This window comes from Hemitrygon akajei, chromosome 16 (assembly GCF_048418815.1).
Source record: "Hemitrygon akajei chromosome 16, sHemAka1.3, whole genome shotgun sequence".
In the NCBI taxonomy this organism is placed as follows: domain Eukaryota; kingdom Metazoa; phylum Chordata; class Chondrichthyes; order Myliobatiformes; family Dasyatidae; genus Hemitrygon; species Hemitrygon akajei.
In genome coordinates, this window is record NC_133139.1 from 64,373,295 (window position 1) to 64,399,015 (window position 25,721).

Sequence of the window (25,721 nt, forward strand, 5' to 3'; positions counted from 1 at the left end):
AGACCTTGGTAAGACCACATTTGAAGTACTGTGTGTAGTACTGGTCACCCTGCTAAAGGAAGAATGTTACTAAACGATAGAGGATGCAGAAAGGATGTATATGGACCTTGCAGGGGTTGGATGTCTTGGGCTATAGGGAAAGGTGGGATAAGCTAAGACAATTTCCCTGGTGCTTAGGAAACTTCAGATCAGAGAGGACGAGGGCTGGTGAACACCGCCCCCACATTCCCCCATCACCAGGTCAGTGAGTCATCCGCGGGTTCCAGGATCAGAATTCTATGCAGGCAGAAGGTATGAGGGCTGGTGACCCCTTAGGGTCAAATCAGTGAGAATGGAGTTCAAGGCCTAGTGTTTGTGGACCTCATTCATCATCATCAGTGGGTCCTTGGGTCAAGTCCAGAGGTCAATCGGAGGTCCAGAAGTCCAGAGCCCCAAATCTGAGATTCCACTGGAGCTGATGTCCGACGTCTATGAATCTGTGAGTCCACTGGAGTCTGGAGACAACTGTCCTGGGGTTAGAGGACTACGTGTGTGTGTGTGTGAGGGTGGGTGGGAGGGAGTAAGGGGGCTCGTTTTGCTGTTGTCTCTGCTTTGTTCTGTTCTCTGCCAAGCTCTGTGGGTAGGCTAGGTTGGCAGCGGAATGTGTGGCGACTCTTGCAGGCTGCTCCCAGCTCATCCTTGGGTGTGTTGGTTGTTAACACAAATGAGGCATTTCACTGTATGCACAGAGTCTAAAACTACAGGGCATTGGTTTAAAGCGAAAGAGGAATGATTTATAAGGGAGATCTTTCTCTCCCAGAGAGGTAGTGTGTATTTGGAATGAGCTTCCGGATGAAGTGGTTGAAGCAGGTACAATTAAGAGCTACTTGGATAAGTACATGGATACAAAAGTTTTAGAGATAATTAGAAGTGCAGACAAATGGAGCTAGCTTAGATGGGCTTCTGTGCTGAAGTTGTTACGACATGTACCCAACTGCGCCAGCTCCCGGCATTAAGACGCTCTAGCTCTGCGGAATATGGATAGCTAGTGCGGCCCCTTTAAGAGTTCAGGACCATCCTGCTAATTGGCGATCATGCTTTGGGTGCCAAGAACTGAGCATTTAAAGAGCAGCTGAACTGAGGATTGGCGTTCAATCATAAGCCTAACTAGAGGTATCATCTAGTGTTTTGCTGTTGCTCAGTTCTCATTCCAGCACTTGGGGGTGGCCCTGTTGGTGAGGAATGAGATTCAGTCCTTTGCAAGGGGGGACATAGGGTCGGGAGAAGTAGAGTCTGTGTGGATAGAACTGAGGAACAGTAAGGGCAAAAGGACCCAAATGGGTGTTGTCTACAGGCCCCCAAACAGTAGCATGGATATTGGGTGCAAGTTGAATAGGGAGTTAACATTGGATGTGGCAAAGGTAATGTTGCAGTAGTTATGGGGGATTTCAACATGCAGGTGAACTGGGAGAATCAGGTTGGTGCTGGACCACAGGATAGGGAGTTTGTAGAGTGCCTAAGGGATGCATTCTTGGAACAGATTGTACGAGAGCCGACCAGGGACAAGACTATTCTGGATTTAGTGTTATGTAATGAACAGGATTTGATAAGCGATCTTGCAGTAAAGGAGCCATTAGGAGGTAGTGATCATAATATAATAAGTTTTTATCTGCAATTTGAGAAGGATAAGGGCAGCTCGGAGGTGTCAGTGTTGCAGTTGAACAGGGGAAACTATGGAGCCATGAGGGAGGAGCTGGCCAAAGTTGACTGGACGGATATCCTAGCAGAAAAGACAGTGGAACAGCAATGGCAGGTATTCTTGGGAATAATGCACAAGGTGCAAAATCAGTTCATCCCCCAGAGAAGGAAGGAATCAAAGGGGGGGAAAGGGGCCACAGTGGTTGACAAAGGAAGTCAGAGATTGCATAGCATTAAACAAAAGGAGGTATGACAGAGCTAAGGTGAGTGGGAGGACAGATGATTGGGAAGTTTTTAAGGAACAACAGAACTTAACTAAAAAGACAATATGGGGAGAGAAAATTAGGTACAAACGCAAGCTAGCCAGGAATATAAAGGAAGATAGCAAAAGCTTTTTTAGGTATGTGAAGAGAAAGAAGATAGTTAAGAACAATGTTGGGCCCTTGAAGAATGAATTGGGTGAAATTGTTATGGGAAACAGAGAAATGGCAGAAGAATTTAATGAGTACTTTAGATCTGTTTTCACTAAGGAAGACACAAGCAATCTCCCAGATGTATGGATGGGCCAAGGACATAGGGTAACAGAGGAAATGAAACAGATTGACATTCGGAAGGAAACGGTGTTGAGAAGACTGATGGGACTGAAGGCTGACAAATCCCCAGGTCCAGATGGTCTGCATCCTAGGGTACTAAAGGAGGTGGCCCTGGAAATTGCGGATGCATTGGTAATCATTTTCCAATGTTCCTTAGATTCAGGATCAGTTCCTGAGGATTGGAGAATGGCTAATGTTATCCCACTTTTTAAGAAAGGAGGGAGGGAGAAAACAGAGAACTATCGACCTGTCAGCCTGACATTGGTGGTGGGAAAGATGCTAGAGTCCATTATTAAGGATGAAATAGTGGCATATCTAGATAGCAGTGATAGGATTGGGCCAAGCCAGCATGGATTTACCAAGGGTAAATCATGCTTGACTAATCTGTTGGAGTTTTTCGAGGATGTAACCAAGAAGTTAGACGGGGGAGATCCAGTGGATGTAGTGTACCTCGATTTTCAGAAGGCATTTGATAAGGTCTCACATAGGAGATTGGTGGGTAAAATCAAAGCTCAGGGCATCGGGGGGAAGACATTGACATGGATAGAAAACTGGTTGGCAGATAGAAAGCAAAGGGTAGCGGTGAATGGGTGTTTCTCAGAATGGCAGGTGGTGACTAATGGGGTGCCACAGGGCTGTTTACCATTTACGTTAACGATTTGGATGAAGGCATTGAAAATAACATCAGCAAATTTGCTGATGATACTAAGCTGGGTGGCAGTGTGACATGTGATGAGGATGTTAGGAGAATTCAGGGTGACTTGGATAGGCTGGGTAAGTGGGCAGATACTTGGCAGATGACGTTTAATGTGAATAAGTGTGAGGTTATCCACTTTGGGAGTAAGAACAGGAAGGCAGATTATTATCTGAACGGTGTAGAGTTGGGTAAGGGAGAAATACAAAGAGATCTAGGAGTCCTTGTTCATCAGTTACTGAAGGTGAATGAGCAAGTGCAGCAGGCAGTGAAGAAGACTAATGGAATGTTGGCCTTTATTACAAAGGGAATTGAGTACAAGAGCAAGGAAATCCTCTTACATTTGTACAGAGCCCTGGTGAGACCACACCTGGAGTATTGTGTACAGTTTTGGTCTCCAGGGTTAAGGAAGGACATCCTGGCTGTAGAGAAAGTGCAGCGTAGATTCACGAGGTTAATTCCTGGGATGTCTGGACTGTCTTACGCAGAGAGGTTAGAGAGACTGGGCTTGTACACGCTGGAATTAAGGAGATTGAGAGGGGATCTGATTGAAACATATAAGATTATTAAGGGATTGGACAAGATAGAGGCAGGAAATATGTTCCAGATGCTGGGAGAGTCCAGTACCAGAGGGCATGGTTTGAGAATAAGGGGTAGGTCATTTAGGACAGAGTTAAGGAAAAACTTCTTTTCCCAGAGAGTTGTGGGGATCTGGAATGCACTGCCTTGGAAGGCAGTGGAGGCCAATTCTCTGGATGCTTTCAAGAAGGAGCTAGATAGGTATCTTATGGATAGGGGAATCAAGGGATATGGGGACAAGGCAGGAACCGGGTATTGATAGTAGTTGATCAGCCATGATCTCAAAATGGTGGTGCAGGCTTGAAGGGCCGAATGGTCTACTTCTGCACCTATTGTCTATTGTCTATTGTCTATAAACTATCTTCCACAAGGTCTCTTGTCACAGTACGACTGAGCCAAAATGGACCCACTGGGGTAGCAGAGTCTCTCAGCTGCTGTGGTCAGCTACAGCGAGAGAATTTCTAGAGAGAGCCTGGAGATACATGACCTCCAGGCCATCGTGTATCGGCTATCGCAAGGAGGATGCCAGAGTTGCTTGGGTGAGGCTGTCAGTCACTCTGTGGAGCCAGTCCATCTTCCGACCCCGGAGAGGTTCAATGGAGACTCAGGTTCTTAGCATGGCTTCATCACTCATTGTTCTTTGGTGTTTCTTCGTACAAAAGGAGGATGGGAGCCTGCAGCCATGTATTGATTATAGAGGATTGAACTGCATGACAGTCAAGAATCATTAACCCTTCCACTCCAGACCTGCACTGGATATTCTCCAAGGGGCAAGAATATTCACTAAGCTAAACCTATGGACTTTGTACAATCTGGCCCGTATAAAGGAAGGATTGAGTAGAAGACTGCATTTAATACATCGACAGGGCACGATGAGAACCTAGTAATGCCCTTAGGCCTTGAAAACACTCCAGCATTTCTTCAGGCTTTTGTAAACGACATGATCCAGGATACTCTTCGTAAGTATGCCTTCATCTACTTGGATGATATCCTAATCTTCTCAAAGTTCATGGAGGAGCATGTGGCTCATGTCAGGCACATTTAAAAAAGGCTTCTAGACCATGGACTTCATTTCAAGTTGGAGAAGTCTGAATTTAACGTGATTTCTAGTTCATTTTTGGGTTTCATCATCTCCATTGGCAATCTGAAGATGAACCCTGTGAAGCCTCAGGCAGTCAGAGACTGGCTGTAACCATCCATTGCCAAACAAGTCTAAGTATTCCTGGGGCTTGCTAACTATTACCTTAAGTTCATCAGAACCTTCAGCTCGGTGTCAGCTCTGCTGACCGCTCTAAGAGTCCACGTTCCCCTATGCTGAAATGTAGGCTGCTTTTGCAGAGCTTAAACAACAGTTCACATTAGCTCCCGTCTGGTTTCATCTAACCCGGACCTTCCCTTCATCGTAGAGGTGGATGCCTTGGACATCGGAGTGGGTGCAGTGTTGTCTCAGCGGTCACCTTCGGACAGTAAAATGCACCCATGTGTATTCTTCTCCAAGCGACTATCCCCGGCAGGGAGGAACAATGACGTCGGGAACTGAGAGCTATTAGCAGTTAAGTTGACATTGGAGGAATGGTGTCACTGGCTTCAGGGGGCCAAGAATCCTTTTATTGTCTGGACAGACCACAAGAACCTGGCTTGTATTCAGGAGGCCAAGAGACTCAGTTCCAGACAGGCCAGGTGGTCTCATTTCTTCAACTGTTTTAACATTGTCCTGACCGATTCACTGAGGTCAAAGAATCAAAAACCAGATGCCCTGTCTCGTCATTTAGACAAACCCAAAGGAGAGGAGCAACTTGCCCCGTTTTGCCCCAGGTGAAGGTGATAGTGACAATCCATTGGGGAATTGATGAGCTTGGGAGAGGGTAAGAAGACAAGTCAAGGGTAAAGTGGGGAATATTTACTCGGAGGCAGAAAATGTGAGTGAGGTACTTGAGCACTTTGCGTCAGTGTTTACCAGGGAAATGGATATGGAGGACCAGGAGATCAGAGGCGAGTGTGCAAATACGTTAGGGCATTTAGAGGTCAAGGTGGAGGAATCGTTGGGCCTCCCAATGAGTATTAAGGTGGATAAATCCACAGGGTCTGATGGGAGTTACCCCAGGTTATTGAAGGAGGCAAGAAAAGAGACTGCTGGGCCCTTGACCAGTATCTTCATGTCCTGTCTAGCCACAGGTGAGGTCCCAGAGGACTGGTGAGTGGCTAACATTGTACCTCTATTTAACAAGGAAACAAAGGGAAACCCTGGAAACTATAGACCTGTGAGTCTCACTTCAGTTGTAGGGAAATTGCTGGAGAAAATTCTTAGGGATAGGATATTTGAAAACCCATGGCCTAATTAGGGAGAGCCAGCACAGCTTTGTGTATGGCAGGTTGTGCCTTACCAATTTGAGTTCTTTGATAAAGTGACGAGAGAAATTGATGAGGGTAGGGCAGTGGATGTTGTCTACATGGATTTTGGGCAGGCATTTGATGAAGTCTCTCATGGGAGGATAATCCAGAAGATTAAGATTAATGGGGTCTGCAGTGTGGATTCAGAACTGGCTTGCGCGTGGAAGGCAGAGGGTAGTGGTTGATGGGACTTGCTTGAACTGGGAGTCTGTAGTTAGTGGACTTCTGCTGGGACCTCTGCTGTCTGTGATGTATATAAATAACCTGGATGAAAGTGTAAATAAGTAGGTTAGTAAATTTGCGGATGATACCAAGATTGGTGGAGTTGTGAATAGCCTAGAAGACTGGCAAAGAATACAGTGTGATATAGATCAATTGCAGATATGGGCTGAGAAATGGCAGATGGAGTTTAACCCAGATAAATGTGAGGTGTTGCTTCTTAGTAGGGAAAATGCGAGGAGACCGTACACTGAGCAGAGGGATCTTGGGATCGGAGTTCATAGCTCCTTGAAAGTGGCTACACAGGTCGATAATGTGTTTAAGAAGGCATATGGAACGTTTGCTTTTATTAGTCGAGACATTGAGTTCAAAAGTCAGGCAGTTAATGTTGCAACTTTATAAAACTCTGGTTAGGCCACATCTGGTTGGCCCACTATAGGAAGGATGTTGAGGTTTCGGAGAGGGTGCAGAAGAGGTTTAGTAGGATGCTGCCTGGTTTAGAGGACATGTGCTGTTGTGAGAGGCTGGAAAAACTGTGTTGTGTCTTTCTGGAGCACCAAAGGGTAAGGAGAGATCTGGCAGGGGTTTACAAGATTATGAGAGGCATAGCTGGAGCAGATGGAGAGTATCTGTTTCCCAGGGTTGAAATATCTAATGCCAGAGGGCATACATTGAAAGTGAAATGGAATAGGTTCAAGGGGAATGGGAGGGGAAAGATTTTTTTTCAGTGTCATGGATGCCTGGAATGTGCTGCCTGGTATGGTAGTAGAGGCAAATACATTAGAGGCTTTTGAGAGATGTTTGGATCGGCATAAGAAGGATGAAGGGATATGGACAGTGTAGGTAGGAGGGATTAATATATGGGTGCTTTTGATTTGCTTTTTAGCTCGTTTGGCATAACATTATGGCTGAATGCTGCACTGTTCTATAACAGGGGTATCTCACTGAAATGTATCAAATATTGAAAGGCCTAGATAGGTTGGATGTGGAGAGTATGTTTCTTATAGCGGGAGAGTCTAGGAGCAGAGGGCACGGTCTTAGAATAAAAGGATGTCCTTTTAGAACAGAGATAAGCAGGAATTTCTTTAGCCAGAAGCTGGAGAATCTTTGGAATTCATTGCCATAGATAGCTTCGAAAACCAAGCCACGTGATTGGCTGATTAGATATTTGCATTAATAGGCAAGTCTACCTAATAAAATGACAACTGAGATATATATACTGTATATATAATTTATAGCATATATACTATAAATTACAATAAAATACAATGAATTACAATAAAAAATACACATATATATTTCCTTATTGTAATTTATAGTGCATTTTATGTATTGCAATGTAAAACAATTAATTTCACAACATTTGCCAGTGATAATAAACCTGATTCTGATCCTAATTCTCATTTGTAGCATCACCCCCCTTTAAACAAACATTCAGACATGGTTACTCCTTTGTTTTTTTTATTTAATTCAGTGTCGTTTGAAAACCAAATGAAAGTAAAAAGCTATACAACGTGACAGCTCTTTACATAATTTACAAGGAACAGTAAAAAAATCATTCAAGGTCAAATCTTTGACAGAAAGTAGAGGCTTTGGAATTAACACAAAACAATATGAAGTACCAGGACATTTTGCCTGTTTACAAATGCAAACACCTATTCAAAATTAACAACCTAACATGTAAATGATTGAAACAAAGTGTACACGCTGTGCTCTCAGACTGGGTGGTCAAACCCCAGTGAGGCGAGAACCTTTATAAAACATTGAAGATTGTCAAACAGATGAACAAATATACCATGCTGATTTTGTGGCTAGAACATTTTTGCATACAAGGTCAAAATCTCTCATGTGTAAATGAGGCAATTAGTTGAAGGTCTTCCAGTCTGAGGAGAGATAGCTGTGCTAACAATCTTCCTACTGCAGTATCTCTCCACGTGAATGTACAAATTTGCTCATGTCTCCTTTCTTTAATAAGATATGACAGCCAGAACGATAAAAGACCCAACAGCACATCTGAAGTTTGTGTGAGAACAGAGGAACCTGACAGGATTCGTGGCAGGGTACACCAAAAGACCAGATGGCACCCTGAGATTCATATACAAATGCTTGCACCTGTACAAAATACCTGTAACACTGGTCACTTAACTAAAGCATTTTTGCGAGAGCCCTTGAGTGTACAGAAGTGAGATGAATTGGCTGGTTGAGTGGTGTTGCAACAACAACCTTTCTCTCAATGTCGGTAAGACCAAGGAACTGATTATGGACTTCAGAAAGGGGAAGTCGAGGGAACACATACCATTCCTCATTGAGGGTCAGCAGTGGAAAGAGGGAGCAGTTTCAAGTTCCTGGTTGTCAGCATTTCTGAAGATCTATCCAAGGCTCAGCATACTGATGCAATTACAATGAAGGCACGACAGAGGCTATATTTCATATATACCAAAGCTTGAGGAGATTTGGTATGTCACTAAAAACTCTAGCAAATTTCTACAGGTGTACTGTGGAGAACATTCTAACTGGTTGCATCATCTTCTGGTACAGAGGGGCCACTGCACAGTATCAAAAAACTGCAGAGGGTTGCAAACCCAGTCAGCTTCATTATAGGCACTAGCCCCACCCCCTGGCATCGAGGACATCTTCAAAAGGTGATGCCTCAGAAAGTCTGCATCCATCATTGAGGATCCTCATCATCCATTACCATTAGAGAGGAGGTACAGGAACCTGAAGACACACACTCATTTTAGGAACAGCTTCTACTCCACTGCCATCAGATTTCTGTATGGACCATGAACCAAACTATCAACATGACCTCACTACTTTTGCTCTCTTTTTATACTAATTGTTTATGCGTTGCAAACAACACATTTCATGACACATATGCCTGTGACATTAAGCCTGATTCTGAGAGGGTGCAGAATAGATTCCTTCGGAAGGTTCCAGAGATGAGGAAATTCATCTCTGGGGTTAGACTGGTGAATGTGAGGAAGGCAAAGGTCAAGGGCGGATTTGGGAAAAGTGGAAAAGAACATTGAGATTGAAGGGCCTGGAGCACAGATTTATAATTTGGAGCATAAGAGGAAGGGGTGAAGGAATTTATATTTAAGCATAGGGAATGATGATAATTTGTTCTGTGGGACTGAATCAGTCAGGGATTTCGGGAAGAACGGTAAGGAAAAATCAAGAGGCTGTGGGGCAAAGCAGGGGTTGGGTCAGGGGACTTCCCTATCTGAAGCTAGGGCAGGCCCAATTGGCTGAATGCCTTCCTTCCGAGTTATAGCGTTTCCGTGGATTTTAGAGTATCATGATCATTTCCGATTATCACATTACAGAAAGCATGTGCAAGCTTTAGAGAGGGTGCAGGGGAGATTTACCAGGATTCTGCCTGGTTTAGAGGGCACGGTTTATGAGGAAAGGCTGAGTGAGCTAGGGCCTTTCTCTTTGGAGCGACGGAGGATGAGAGGTGATTTGACAGAGGTGTACAAGATGATAAGAGGCATAGGTCCATCCAGAGTCATTTTTTTTTTCTACAGCAGCCTTGGCCTGTACCAGAGGACATCCTTTTAAGGTGAGCAGAGGTAGTTTTTTTTCCACACAGTAAGTAGTAATTGCCCAAAATGCATGGTCAGAGGGTGGTACAGTAGGAGCATTTAAAAGACTCTTGTATAAGCATTTGGATGTAAGAAATATGAGGGTAATGGGCTGTGTAGGAGGGAAGGGTTAGATTGATTGTGAAGTAGGTTTAGATAAGTTGGTAAAATGTCCTAGCTGAATACTGTGCTGTACTTTTCTATATGAATACTTCTCATCCGGCTTGCTAAGAAGAACTAGACTGGCTGCACTTTAGTGAGGTGTGAGGGGTTCCCCGGAGCTGTCAAGTTGAGCAGCAGCGGGGGACAATCTCCCAGAACGGTAAGCTGAAGCCTTTTGTACTCTCCAAAACTCATGCGGTGACCAAAGTCCAGAGTGACCTGGTTATCTGATCAATGGAAACCGCTACACCAAACAGCTGGTCATGTGTTTGGATACAATAGGTTATTCAAATATTAGAGGAGCAAAGTAGTTTTTATTATTGTTTTCTTTGGCCATGAAAGAGGTAATGATTTTTTTTGGTACAGAACAGTTTCATCTCTATGTACTCATTTCAGAATTCATGTTCTGGAACACCGCCCCAGCAAGGGCGAACAAATATCACAATGCGGTTGATAGTTGGGTATTCAGAATGAATGATATTTAAAGGTGATTGACATCCTTTCATCCTGGACGAGCCCTGTTTAAAGTGGGTGGCACAGTAGAGTAGTCGTATCACAGTGCCAGTGATCTGGGTTCAATTCCACTGCTGTTGGGAAAGAGTTTGTAAGTTCTCCCTGTGACTGTGTGGGTTTCCTCCGGATGCTCCAGTTCTTTCTCATATTCGAAAGATGCATGGGTCAGCATGTTAATTGGTCATATGGGTGCAATTGGGCAGTGCAGGTCTTTTGGGCCGGAAGGACCTGCCACCATGCTGAATCTCCAAATTGACTTTGGTGTTGGAAAGAGGACCATTGACAGGCCCCACCGTTGACTGGATACAGCCCAGACCTCAATGTTCTGATGAAACCTCTGCAATTGTCCAGCCCTAATTCCTTCTGGTGGAAACTACCCCAACTCAAGACCAATGGGGTTAGGTTAATTGTATTCTCTTGAAGTTGTTCCTTGGTTACTGACCAGCCCAAGGTGAAGCCTACGCTCCCGACAACCACAGCAAGAAAGAATTTCTGCTGCCATTCCAATACACACAAAACTACTAAGTAAATTCCAGGAATCTCGAGTGCAAATTATACATTCAAGTTTCTATCAGGTCTCTTATGAGTTTAGGTAATCCCTCCAAACCAAGTTAATTTCCTTGAGTTGGTTCAGGGGTACACTCTTAATGAAGTTTTCTCATAACAGGTGTCCACTAAGAGATATTTCTTAAGGGTTATTAATTTTTAAAGCAAATTTATGACCACTGTGCAACAATAAATGGTTCTATACGGGTCATTTTCACTCTTTCAGAAGTGGGTGGACATTAAAAATGACATTAATAATACTTGGATTAAGCCAAGTTTCAGCTGTCTTGAATCAAACTTCACCAGGTTATCTTCCTCAAACTTATCCAAAAATAGTCATAAACTCATAGAGCTCTACAGTGCAGAAACAGACCTTTTGGGTCAACCAGTCTGTGTCATCAACCAGCTTCTGGACCATAACCCTCCATATCCCTCCCATCCAGATACTTACCCAAATATCCTTTACATATTGAAATTGAACCCACATCCATCACATCCTTTGGCAGCTCTTTCTACACTTGCACCATCCTCTGAGTGAACAAGATCCCCCTTAAACATTTCACCTTTCACCCTTATCCCATGACCTCTAGTCCTAGTCTCACCTAACCTCAGTGGAAAAAGCTGCTTGCTTTACCCTATTGATACCACTCATAATTTTATCTACCTCCATCAAATCTCCCCTCATTCGCCTATACTCCAGGGAATAAAGTTCTAATCAATTCAAACTTTCCCTATAACTCAGGTCTTTAAGTCCCAGTGGCATCCTTTGTACACTTTCTATTTTATTGATATCATTCCTGCCAGCAGATGACCAAAACTGCACACAAAGCACCAGATTAGGCCTTATCAAAGTCTTCCACAATTTCAACATAACATCCAACTCCTGCATACAATATTCTGACTTATGAAGGCCAATGTGCCAAAAAATTTTAAGAAATGCATGTTTAAAAATTGAATTTTTAAATTTAAAATTTTAAAATTTTAAATTAAATTAAAAATTAAAAATTAACAATGTTCTGAACCTTTGTACAGTTCTACTGGCTCATGGACAATTCAGTGTGCAGTAACACACAAATAAATTTACGGAAGTAAAGTCCTTTTGAAAGTGAGAGTAACCGGCCTTTCTCAGTGTACCCAGGCCTGGAGACTGGTGCCACTGTGATACCAGTGTGTCTGCAATACAGGAGACAGTGTGTCAGTCACTGGATACACAATGAGATTATTGCTAACAGTTCAGGCTGAGGTCCTTTGATAGTCCTGAAGAAGGGTGTCAGGCTGAAATGTCAACTATTCTTCTTCATAGATGCTGCCTGGCCTGTTGAATTCCTCCAGCATTTTGCATGTGTTGCTCCTGATTTCCAGCACCTGCAGAATCACTCGCGTTTATGAATTTTTGCTTCCGCACAGCAAAGTCACTAGAGAACCTATTCCAATTATGTGAATTGAAGTAGGTTGGGACAATAACTTTTGCAAAATGGACAAAATTATGCTTTCAAATTTGTCTCATTGAGGGATCAACAGGGGAAAGGGTGAGCAGGTTCAAGTTTCTGGGTTGTCAACATCTTTGAAGATCTATCCTGGGCCCAACATATTGATGCAATTAGAAAAAAAAGACAAGACAGTGACTATATTTCATTGGGGGCTTGAAGAAGTTTATTCTGTGACCAAAGACTCCACCAAATTTCTATACTTGTACTGTGGAGAGCATTCTAACTGGTTGCATCACCACCTGGAATAGAGGGGCTACTGCACAGGATTGTAAAAATCTGCAGTGAGTTGCAAACTCAGCCTGCTCTATCATGGGCACAACTCACCCCGGCATCGGGGACATCTTCCAAAGGCGATGCCTCAGTAGGGTGTCATCTATCATCAAGGATGCTAGGACTCACCCACTTCTCCTCGTGCCATCAAGCAGGTGGTACAGGAGACTGAGGTCACGCACCCAGTGTTTAAGGTGCTGTTTCTTCCCCACCATTAGCAGATTTCTGAGCAGATAATGAACCCATGCGCACAACCTCATTATATATTTCTCTCTCTTTTTGCACTGCTTATTTAATTTAATGCGCGTGTATTTCTTATTGTAATTTGCAGGTATTTTAAATTATGTATTGCATTGTACTGCTGCTGCAAAACAGAAACAAAAAAATTTCATGACATATGCCAGTGATACTAAACCTGATTCTGATTCTAAAGTAGACTTGGACAATGAATCGTGTAAAATGGACAAAATGGTGCTTTCAAATTCTTCCTTTTCAACTTTGGGATCTTGGCTTTGCATAGCGTCTACTGTGTATGTGACCAGCAATTGATAAACTACTTCTTGCAACAGCAAAAATAAAATGAAGCATTTTCGTGAAATGAAGTGTCAGTGATCGGCAATCAGGTTCCGATTTCCACCACTGTCTGTGAGGAGTTTGGATGGTTCTCCGTGTTTTCTCCGGGTGCTCCGGTCCCTCCCACACTCCAAGGAGATACCCGGTAAAGTTTGTGTGGTGAGGGCAACACCAACCCCATGTGGGGGAATCTAGCCTCAGTGGGATAGAGATGTTAGGACTCAGAAAAAGTCATTGAAAATCAAGAACAGTGCAGCTGCTGTAAATCTGAAATAAAACGTTGGAAACGCTCAACAGGTCAGGCAGCACCTGCGGAAAGAGTAGCAATGTTGACATTTCAGTTCAAGCACCATTTATTTTTCCACCATTTTCTGTTAATGTTATCGTAGAAATTATAGGGAGGACCCTCCAACTCATATACTGTAAAACCATGAGACCATAAGACATAGGAGTAGAATTAGGCCATTTTCCCCATGAGTCTGCTCCACCATTCAGTCCTGTCTGATTCATTCTCCCTCTCAACCCCATTCTCCTGCCTTCTCCCTATAGCCTTTGCACTTTTGTTAATCAAGAACCTATCAGCCTCCGCTTTAAACATACTCAATGACTTGGACTCCAAAGCCATCTGTGGCAATGAATTCCTCAGACTGACCGCCCTCTGGCTAAAGGAATCCTTATTTCTGTTCTAAAGGGAAATCCTATTCTGAGGCTGAGACCACCGAACCTAGACTCCCCCGCTATAGGAAACATATTTTCCTCAGCCTTTCAATATTACAGACTTATCAACCCAATATCTGTGACTGTAACCACAGATTCAGTATCTGTGCCTTGTGGACCAGACCAACCCGGGATACGTCACTGACTTGAAACTTCCGTCCAAGCTCCCTCTCCACGGATGCTGGCTGGCTGAATTGTCCCTATTGTCTACACCCTCTGCTGTATATCAGTTGGGCTATTGAGATGGAAATTATAAGCTGTCTATGGCAGAAATACACAAGTGTTTAGGAAGGGTGAAAGAGTTAGTGCAGAAAGACTGTGCGTTTGCTGGCAGTAGCCCACAAGCAGAATGAGAACCAGCTCTCGTTCTGGCTTTGACCGTGATTGGGAAGCAAGCCATTGAGACTCGTAATGAAACTGTTGAGTACACATGGACAGATGCCACTGTGTCTGAAACGGTTGCGAGGAACTTTAAGGTGTGAACACCAATCATGAGAAACAGCACAATGAAGCTCATTTTACAAATTCCTTCTATCCGCCTCATTAATTTCTGATTTTCTACAGTCTCTCAATGCCTGGGCATGAGTTCAGCCGACTAAACCACACTGACACCTCGAAGTGAATGATGACTAGAGTACAGGCAGTTTACACTCAGCAAGGTACGGACCTGCGGCCCTGCCACACGGCCTTGCTGGTTCTGTGTTTAGACCTGTACAGATCTGGCTAAAAGTCACAGGAGCACAGGCTGTCTATTGCTTGATGAGATTTATCTCCTCAGTCCTGATGAATAGAGGTAATGGCTCTTATTCCATCCTTACGTAGCGGCTAGCGTGACGCTATTACAGCTTGGGGTTCAATCCCAGCATCCTCTGTAAGGAGTTTGTATGCCTTCCCCATGGGATGTGTGAGCTTTCCTAGTTGCTCTGGTTTCTTCCCACGCTCCAAAGACATACCAATTGATCATTGTAAATTGCCCTGTGATTGGGTTAGGGTTAATCGAGGTTGTTGGGGTTGCTGGACAGCGTGGGATGAAGGGCCAGAAGGGCCTATTCTGTGCTGTATTGCTAAATAAATAAAAAACAATAAATAACCAATCGTCCAATCGATGTGTATCAGTCCCTGAAACAGTAAAGTATATGAATACACCAAGTCTGGTCCAGCAAGCAACTCTGATGCTGACCTGCATCCAGGGATGGACAATTTTTAACGTTTTTCTGTCCTGGTACACAGCAAGAAGGTGAGAAGATATCTGCTACACGGAGACATTGCTGCTATTTGGTAGCCTTGGACGTTCAGGTGAACCAGCATCCTTATTTTACTTCTCTATAGCCATGTTCCTCCGTGTTTCGTCCTTAAGTGGGGCTGGTTAAGTTGTAGCCCGGGTGGAGTGGTGACGACTCAGCTTCCTGTGTGGCATTCCTAAAGCAGGCCACACCTACAGCACCATAGTCAGGGCCCTTTGATGTGGAGATTTGGTTGCTCTGGAGATTAGGAGACCCTTGGGGGGTAGGTTGCTCAAACTGACTTAGCACTCCTGCTGCACACTGCGATGCCTTAATGACTAGGTGCCCGGATTCACTCCAGAGATCTCCCTTCCTGTGAACTGGAGCGTAACCTCTCATGATGGACCCATTGTGACGGAGGCCATTGCACCTCAGCAGTGGAGCCCCCTGATCACTATGGTGCCGTGGGAGATCCTGCCCACCATCTTGTTCACCACCCTGAACCATGGCTCTGGCTTTCAGGCGGAGCTTATGAGGAAGAGCCATTCTCCTGAGCACCTGGGGGGAGTCAGAGTGAGCTGTGTCGCTGAGGCTGGACCTGTCTGCCCTGTCTAGGCTGTCACTGTCCGAACCTTCGGAAAGGGCACCATCTGATACCTTGTCCGCAGCGGCACCAGAGTGTGCCACCAGGCCTTGATCAAGAACCTCGGGCGTCTTAATGACAGAAAAGAGCAGCAGGGAGCATTCTGAAGTCTCCTGCTTCTCGGCGGGGAAGCTCCGGGTGAGGGAACATTGTGGAACCTCGTCCAGATTGGGGACTGCAGTGCGATCACCCGCTTCATTGACGCTCAGGGAACTCTGAGGACTGGCACGCACCAGCCGCTCAATGACTGGGTGCTCGCGACCAGACCTTGGACACAGCTCAGCTGTGTAGCCCCCCAGCGGGAGATCGTCCGGCTCCTCCCGGGCCCGCGTGGACAGCGGCCGCTGAGCGCACCACAGGGCCACGCCGTTCGGAGGCATCTGCCGCTGACCTTCCACCAGCATCGAAGGCGCGGGTGCTGCGTGGACCCCTCCCTGCGGGTAATCTGTTCTGCCATTCCCGGGGGCCTGGGGCACATCGGACAGAAGGCGGAAGTCATCCAGGTGGGCAGTATGAGTGTCTCCGGTTTCCACACAGCCTTGACTCCCGTACCGAATAATGTCCCTGGCTGCAGAGCTGTACTTCAGTTGCTCCTTGTAACTTACAAACTCCATATTGTGGTAGCTCCTTAGCAGAGACGCCGACTCTCCAAAGGGGACCTGGGCATTCATGACCTCCTTGATGTCCCTCATCAAGTCCTTGTCCATTGAGTTCTCATCTTGCCTGTTGTCCCCTTGAATCATGGGCCCCGGACTGTTCCCAGTGCTCAACGATCCATCGGAAGTATCGGAGAGGGAGCCTCTGGGCGAGTACTTGCTGAGGGGTGTGAACGCCTCCCCTTGGCTGGGGTGCTCGGCCTCAGAGGAGTCAGATTGGAGGAGCACAGTGGAGTAGCCGGTGTAGTAGGAGCTCCCTGCTGAGCCTGACAGCTGACGACTCTTCTCCGCGTACGCGGCGGTGGTGATTAGGCCGAACCTCAGCTGCAGAGACAGTAGCTCTGACTTCAAGCGGACGTTCTCCTCGTTCAGTGCCAGCACCCGGTTCTCCAGCACCATGTCGCTGATCCTCCTCTTCTCCCGCGACCTTTTGGCGGCCTCATTATTCTTGCGCCTCTTCTCCCAGTAGCTGGCGTCTTTCTTCTCGTCGGAGATGAACTCGCGCTTCCTGCGGCTGGTGGCGCTGGCTCTGCCCCGGCCTGCCTTGCTTCTGTGGACCAGCTCTTGGCTGAAGGTGCCAGGGGTGTCCGGGGTGTGGGCCGGCACGGACTCCAGACTCTCCATCTCCGAGTAGTAGCCAGATTCCATCAGAGACAGCGGTTGACTCAGGCAAGACAGAGGCATCCTGGGCATGCTATGAATCTGGCTTGAGCCCAATGTCTTCTCCCATTTGGAGATGATTCCATGCCCCTCCAATGGTCCTGAGAACAGAAAGCACAGTTTCTTAAATGTCCCTAATGCACCCACTTCTACCACCACCCTCCCCCCCCCCCCGCAGGATGTTCCACACGCCTACCACTCTCTGTGTCAAAACTCACCTCTGCCATCCCCCCAATCACTTTGCAATTATGCCAGCCTGTATGAGCCATTACTGTCCTGAAAAAAAAATCTCTGGTTACCCACTCAATCGATGCCTCGTGTCATCATGTACACCTCCATCAAGCCACCTTTCATCCTCCTTCGCACCAGCCTCGCTCAACCTATCTTCATAAGACATGTTCCCCAGTCCAGGCAGCATCCTGGTAAATCCCCTGTGCACCGTCTCTAAAGCTTCCACAACCTTCCTGTAATGAGGCGACCAGAACCCAACGTAGTACTCCAAGTGTGGTCTAACTAGGGTTTTATAGAACTGCACCATTACATCACGGCTCATGAACTCAATCCCCCGACTATAAGATTGGCACAGCATTGTGGGCCGAAGTGCCATAGTGCTCTATCGTCTGTGACCGCTCATTTCTCTGTGCATTGGGTTTCAGTAGGGTTTGACCTACCACCAGAAGATTGACAAGGCTCAGCATTAAGGAGGAGTGGCACTCCAGCAAGGTCAGTGTGCTAACACCTAAATGGAAATCTTCATCGGGATCGGAGTTACGGAAGTTGAGGCCCATTGGCCGTATCCAAGCAGGTGAATCTGTATGTAGCCATCGGGGAGGTTGAAGCCCGGTGTCTGCAGTTCCGACTCCTCTGGAGCCTGGGGACTGGAAGTCTGTCCTGAGTTTAAAGGACTATGAACGTGAGCGGGTGGGAGGGAGGAACAGGGCTTGTTCTTTTTTGCTGTTGTTGTTTTGTTGCTTGTTGTGTTCTGTTTTGTTCGGCTGAGCATTGTGGGCTTGTTGTGTTGGTGGCAGAATGCGTGATGGCACTTATGGTTTAGCCCCAGAACACCCTCATTGTGTTGGTTGTCAACACAAAGGACGCATTTCCCTGTATGTTTTGATGTACATGCAAAAAACTTGTTCTATACACGGCCATAGAACATGGAACAGTACAGTTCAGTGCAGGCCCTTTGGTTCATGATGTTGTGCCGAATCTTGAATCTTGATTCATCCCCCTGATGCTGACTCAAAGTACTGGAGCTGCACTTGACAGAAAGTGAGTCCCTCCCACAGCTGTATAAATATCCAGAATGGATTGGCAGATGGTGACCATTGCACAGATTCCAGAAGTGTCCTGTGTACGGGTTGCCAAGTGGGGAATGTCGATCCCACAGCAGCTAATGAACACGGGAAAGTAGCTGTATACACAGTGGGCCCAGTGAAAGTTGGGTCACAACAGTGGGCAAAGTATTTCAGTAGAGGAGTACTGGATGGGGCTGTGTACTGGAATCTGTAACTGAAAATAACACTCCTTGGGCCTTCAGACCCACAATTTATACCTCATGAATGCAGAGCGTTCTGTGTTTAAGGATATCAGTGTTTCTCCACTCCCATCGCCTCCTTTTCTGCCTCAATGAGTTAACTCCCAGGTTGGAGGAGCAACACCTCATGTAGGTAAACAATGAGATGCTAGATTAGCCTGAAGTAGAACCCTAGATGGAGAAATCGATGTTCATGCCATCAGGATGAAGGCTACCCAGATGGTGTACGATGCGTTGCTTCTCCAACCAGAAAGTGGCCTCTTTGTGGTGGTAGATTTCAGCCTCACACTTTCTGAGACAGGAAGCGACACAATGAGATATATTGACAGGTGAGACGGCCAGGGGAGAGAACAAACCACTCAACCTCATCCATGGACAAATTATCTCACTGAAGCGATTGCTCTGGGAAGGGTTCATGGGTCACTGAAGGGGTGGAGAGGACACGGATACACTACACAAGCTGATTCTGCCGGTGAATATCTTGTCACAAGGAAGTGGTGCAAGATAAAAAATCAAAAGGCTCTATGTACTTGACTCAGAGCATAAAATGACACGTTCCTGTGCAGACTGGCCAGGCATGAACTAGCAAATACGAGGCTGTAAGCGCTGAGGAGACCCTAGTGTCTGTCTGTTTGTCCGAACCTCACTGCACATCAGCAACATAGAAACAGATGATTTCATATCATCACCATTTGGGTGATTTGCAATGAAATTTAAATCAGTATGAAGTTAAAATATTCTAAGAGTAACTGTCCCAATTGTACATGTATCGTTAACTCTTTATGAGTTTAACTTTATGCATCATGCAGAGCTAATGTATTCTCAGCGTAACTCTCTCCATTGTACATCAATGACACTGCTAACCATTATGAGTGCAACTGTCCCCACTGTTCACTGTGAACTGATTCACAGTGCGACTGTCCACATCGTACACTGTGAACTGATTCTCAGCGTAATTCCACATCGTACACTGTGAACTGATACACAGTGCGACTGTCCACATCGTACACTGTGAACTGATACTCAGTGCAAGTCCACATTGTACACTGTGAACTGATACTCAGCGTAATTCCACATCGTACACTGTGAACTGATACACAGTGCGACTGTCCACATCGTACACTGTGATCTGATACTCAGTGCAAGTCCACATTGTACACTGTGAACTGATTCTCAGCGTAATTCCACATCGTACACTGTGAACTGATACACAGTGCGACTGTCCACATCGTACACTGTGAACTGATACTCAGTGCAAGTCCACATTGTACACTGTGAACTGATACTCAGCGTAATTCCACATCGTACACTGTGAACTGATACACAGTGCGACTGTCCACATCGTACACTGTGAACTGATACTCAGTGCAAGTCCACATTGTACACTGTGAACTGATACACAGTGCGACTGTCCACATCGTACACTGTGAACTGATACTCAGTGCGACTGTTCACATCGTACACTGTGAACTGATACTCAGTGTAATTCCACATCGTACACTGTGAACTGATACTCAGTGTGACTGTCCACATCGTACACTGTGAACTGATACTCAGTGTGACTGTCCACATCGTACACTGTGAACTGATACTCAGTGTGACTGTCCACATCGTACACTGTGAACTGATACTCAGTGCGACTGTTCACATCGTACACTGTGAACTGATACTCAGTGCGACTGTCCACATCGTACACTGTGAACTGATACTCAGTGTAATTCCACATCATACACTGTGAACTGATACTCAGTGCGACTGTCCACATCGTACACTGTGAACTGATACTCAGTGTGACTGTCCACATCGTACACTGTGAACTGATACTCAGTGCGACTGTCCACATCGTACACTGTGAACTGATACTCAGTGTAATTCCACATCATACACTGTGAACTTATACTCAGTGCGACTGTCCACATCGTACACTGTGAACTGATACTCAGTGTGACTGTCCACATCGTACACTGTGAACTGATACTCAGTGTGACTGTCCACATCGTACACTGTGAACTGATACTCAGTGCGACTGTTCACATCGTACACTGTGAACTGATACTCAGTGCGACTGTCCACATCGTACACTGTGAACTGATACTCAGTGTAATTCCACATCATACACTGTGAACTAATACTCAGTGCGACTGTCCACATCGTACACTGTGAACTGATACTCAGTGTGACTGTCCACATCGTACACTGTGAACTGATACTCAGTGCGACTGTTCACATCGTACACTGTGAACTGATACTCAGTGCGACTGTCCACATCGTACACTGTGAACTGATACTCAGTGTAATTCCACATCATACACTGTGAACTAATACTCAGTGCGACTGTCCACATCGTACACTGTGAACTGATACTCAGTGCGACTGTCCACATCGTACACTGTGAACTGATACTCAGTGTAATTCCACATCGTACACTGTGAACTGATACTCAGTGTGACTGTTCACATCATACACTGTGAACTGATACTCAGTGCGACTGTCCACATCGTACACTGTGAACTGATACTCAGTGTAATTCCACATCATACACTGTGAACTGATACTCAGTGCGACTGTCCACATTGTACACTGTGAACTGATACTCAGTGTGACTGTCCACATCATACACTGTGAACTGATACTCAGTGTAATTCCACATCATACACTGTGAACTGATACTCAGTGTGACTGTCCACATCGAACACTGTGAACTGATACTCAGTGTGACTGTCCACATCATACACTGTGAACTTATAGTCAGCATAACTGTACACATCATACACTGTGAACTGATACTCAGTGTGACTGTCCACATCGAACACTGTGAACTGATACTCAGTGTGACTGTCCACATCATACACTGTGAACTTATAGTCAGCATAACTGTACACATCATACACTGTGAACTTATACTCATGTGTAACTCAAACATGAGGAAATCTGCAGATGCTAGAAATTCAAGCAACACACACAAAATGCTGGTGGAACACAGCAGGCCAGGCAGCATCTATAGGAAGAAATACAGTTGACATTTCGGGCTGGGACCCTTTGTCAGGACTAACTGAAAGAAGAGATAGTAAGAGATTTGAAATTGGGAGGGGGAAGGGGAAATGCGAAATGATAGGAGAAGACCGGAGGGGTTGGGATGAAGCTAAGAGCTGGAAAGGTGATTGGTGAAAGGGATACAGAGCTGGAGAAGGGAAAGGAATATGGGATGGGAAACCTAGGGAGAAAGAAAGGGGGAGGGGAGTACCAGAGGGAGGTGAAGAGCAGGCAAGGAGTTATTGTGAAAGGGACAGAGAGAGAAAAAAGTGAGAGTGAAACGAGAAAAAAAGGAATAAACAAACAAACAAATAAATAAATAAATAAATAAATAAATAGTGAGATAGATAGATAGAAGGTGGGCTAAGAAGGGGAGGAGGGGCATTAACGGAAGTTAGAGAAGTCAATGTTCATGCCATCAGGTTGGAGGCTACCCAGCCAGTATATAAGGTGTTGTTCCTCCAACCTGAGTGTGGCTTTATCTTGACAGTAGAGGAGGCCATGGATAGACATATCAGAATGGGAATGGGACGTGGGATTAAAATATGTGGCTGCTGGGAGATTCTGCTTTCTCTGGCGGACCGAGCATAGGTGTTCAGCGAAACGGTCTCCCAGTCTGCGTCGGGTCTCACCAATATATAAAAGGCCACACCGGGAGCACCGGACGCAGTATACCACACCAGCCGACTTGCAGGTGAAGTGTCACCTGGAAGGACTGTCTGGGGTCCTGAATGGTGGTGAGGGAGGAAGTGTAAGGTCAGGTGTAGCACTTGTTCCGCTTACAAAGATAAGTGCCAGGAGGGAGATCGGTGGGAAGGGATGGGGGGGGGGACGAGTGGACAAGGGAGTCACGTAGGGAGTGATCCCTGTGGAAAGCAGAAAGGGGGGGGGGGGGAGGGAAAGATGTGCTTGGTAGTGGGATCCCATTGGAGGTGGTGGAAGTTACGGAGAATTATATGTTGGACCTGGAGGCTGGTGGAGTGTAGGTGAGGACTGGTTACGTCTGGAATCCAAAAAGAAACGGACAGCTTTGAGACCTTCCTGGTGGGGGATGGACATTCATGGTGAATATGGCTTCTTTTTGGATTCCAGAACTAACCAATTCCCCTCTACCACCATTCTCCTCCGTCTAGTGGAATTAGTCCTTAATCTTAATAATTTCTCCTTTGGCTCCTCCCACTTCCTCCAAACCAAAGGTGTAGCCATGGGCACCTGTATGGGTTCCAGTTATGCCTGCCTTTTTGTTGGCTTTGTGGAACAGTCCATGTTCCAAGCCTATACAGGTATCCGTCCCCCTCTTTTACTTTACTACACCGACAACTGCATTGGCGCTGCCTCCTGCACGCGTGCTGAGCTCGTTGACTTCATTAACTTTGCCTCCAACTTTCACCCTGCCCTCAAATTTACCTGGTTCATTTCCGACACCTCCTTCCCCTTTCTTGATCTTTCTGTCTCCATCTCTGGAGACGGCCTATCTACTGATATCTACTATAAGCCTACAGACTCTCACAGCTACCTGGACTATTCCTCTTCTCATCCTGTCTCTTGCAAAAATGCCACCCCTTCTCGAAATTCCTCCACCTCTGCCGCATCTGCTCTCAGGATGAGGCTTTTCATTCCAGGATGAAGGAGATGTCTTCTTTTTTTAAACAAAGGGGCTTCCCTTCCTCCACCATCAACTCTGCTCTCAAACGCATCTCTCCCATTTCAGGCACATCTGCCCTCAACCCATCTGCCCGCCACCCCACACGGGATAGGGTTCCCCTTGTCCTCACCTACCACTCCACCAGCCTCTGGGTCCAACATATAATTCTCCATAACTTCCACCACCTCCAACGAGATCCCGCTACCAAACACATCTTCCCCTCCCCCCCTTTCTGCTTTCCGCAGGGATCGCTCCCTACGCTGGTGTGATATACTGCTTCTGGTGCTCCCGGTGCAGCCTTTTATATATTGGTGAGACCCGACGCAGACTGGGAGACCGTTTCGCTGAACACCTATGCTCTGTCCCCCAGAGAAAGCAGGATCTCCCAGTGGTCACACATTTTAATTCCACGTCCCATTCCCATTCTGATATGTCTATCCATGGCCTCCTCTATTGTCAGAATGAAGCCACACTCAGGTTGGAGGAACAACACCTTATATTCCATCTGGGTAGCCTCTAACCTGATGGCATGAACATTGACTTCTCTAACTTCCGTTAATGCCCCTGCTCCCCTTCTTACCCCATCCTTTATTTATTTATTTGTTTGTTTGTTTGTTTATTTATTTATCTATCTATCTATCTCATCTATTTGTTTGTTTATGTATTCATTCATTCATTCATTTATTTATTCCTTTTTCTCTTTTTTTCTCTTTCTTGCCTCTCACCATCACTCTGCCTGTTCTCCATCTCCCTCTGGTGCTCCCCTCCCCCTTTCTTTCTCCCTAGGCCTCCCGTCCCATGATCCTTTCCCTTCTCCAGCTCAGTATCCCTTTTGCCAATCACCTTTCCAGCTTTTAGCTTCATCCCACCCCCTCCGGTCTTCTCCTATCATTTCGCATTTCCCCTTCCCCCTCCCACTTCCAAATCTCTTACTATCTCTTCTTTCAGTTAGTCCTGATGAAGGGTCTTGGCCCGAAATGTTGACAGTGCTTCTTCCTATAGATGCTGCGTGGCCTGCTGCATTCCACCAGCATTTTGTGTGTGTTGCTCATGGGTAACTGTCCACATCGTTCAATGTGAACTTATACCCTGTTTCACTGTCCACATCGTACATTGTGAACTGATTCTCATGGTAACTGTCCACAATGCAGAATGTGAACTCTTACTTAGTGTAACTGTCCACAACATACACAGTGAACCTATGCTCACTGTAAATATCCAGACTGTACACTGTGAACTTATACTCAGAGTAACTGTCCACATTCTACACAGTGAACTTATGCTCACTATAAATAGCCACATCGTACACTGTGAACTGATACTCAGTGTGACTGTCCACATCGTACACTGTGAACTTATACTCAGAGTAACTGTCCACATCGTACACTGTGAACTTATACTCAGCGTAACTGTCCACATCGTACACTGTGAACTGATACTCAGCGTAACTGTCCACATCGTACACTGTGAACTGATACTCAGAGTAACTGTCCACATCGTACACTGTGAACTGATACTCAGCGTAACTGTCCACATCGTACACTGTGAACTGATACTCAGAGTAACTGTCCACATCGTACACTGTGAACTTATACTCAGCATAACTGTCCACATCGTACACAGTTAACTTATGCTCACTATAAATAGCCACATCGTACACAGTGAACTTATGCTCACTATAAATAGCCACATCGTACACTGTGAACTTATGCTCACTATAAATATCCAGACTGTACACTGTGAACTTATACTCAGCGTAACTGTCCACATCGTACACAGTTAACTTATGCTCACTATAAATAGCCACATCGTACATTGTGAACTTACACTCACTGTACATATCCACATCGTACACTGTGAACTGATACTCAGTGTAACTGTCCACATCGTATACTGTGAACAGATAATCTGTGTAACTGTTCACATCTAACACTGTGAACTTATACTCAGAGTACGTCCACATTATGTTGGATAAATCCATAACCGAAGCTTTTTCTCTTCGTTTTTACCCTCCGTCCACATTAAAACGGCATTTTCGTCCCCCGAAACCGGAGCTTTTCAGAAACGCTTTCCAGGGTGGGTATTTTTGAAAACGCTGCTTGGGCAGATCAGTGTGGATGAGGTAACCGGAGAAATCTGAAAACGCTGTCAGACAGCAGCGCGCTATTTCATTGTTTTCTTGAACACAACCTAACAATTTCAAAACGGACGGCAACGAGACTGAAGCCAGAAGAGTTAGAAATGTACTCACCAAATACTTTGACCCATAACTTACTGAATAAATAAGTATACTGTACTCACTTTGCCCTGTTTTCT

At 45.6% G+C, this 25,721-nt stretch overlaps 1 protein-coding gene across 2 annotated transcripts in view; it reads right to left on the reverse strand.

Annotated features, from left to right (window-relative positions):
* Positions 1 to 7,523: 7,523 nt before the first annotated feature.
* LOC140740124 (uncharacterized) overlaps positions 7,524 to 25,721 on the reverse strand; it is a 30,456-nt gene continuing 12,258 nt past the window's right edge. For both annotated transcript variants that reach the window (XM_073069049.1, XM_073069050.1), the window contains exon 2: positions 7,524 to 17,291. In XM_073069049.1, the coding sequence (XP_072925150.1) occupies positions 15,361 to 17,223 (1,863 nt within the window). In that variant the 5' untranslated portion in view covers positions 17,224 to 17,291 and the 3' untranslated portion in view covers positions 7,524 to 15,360. The remainder of the gene's footprint in view (positions 17,292 to 25,721) is intronic.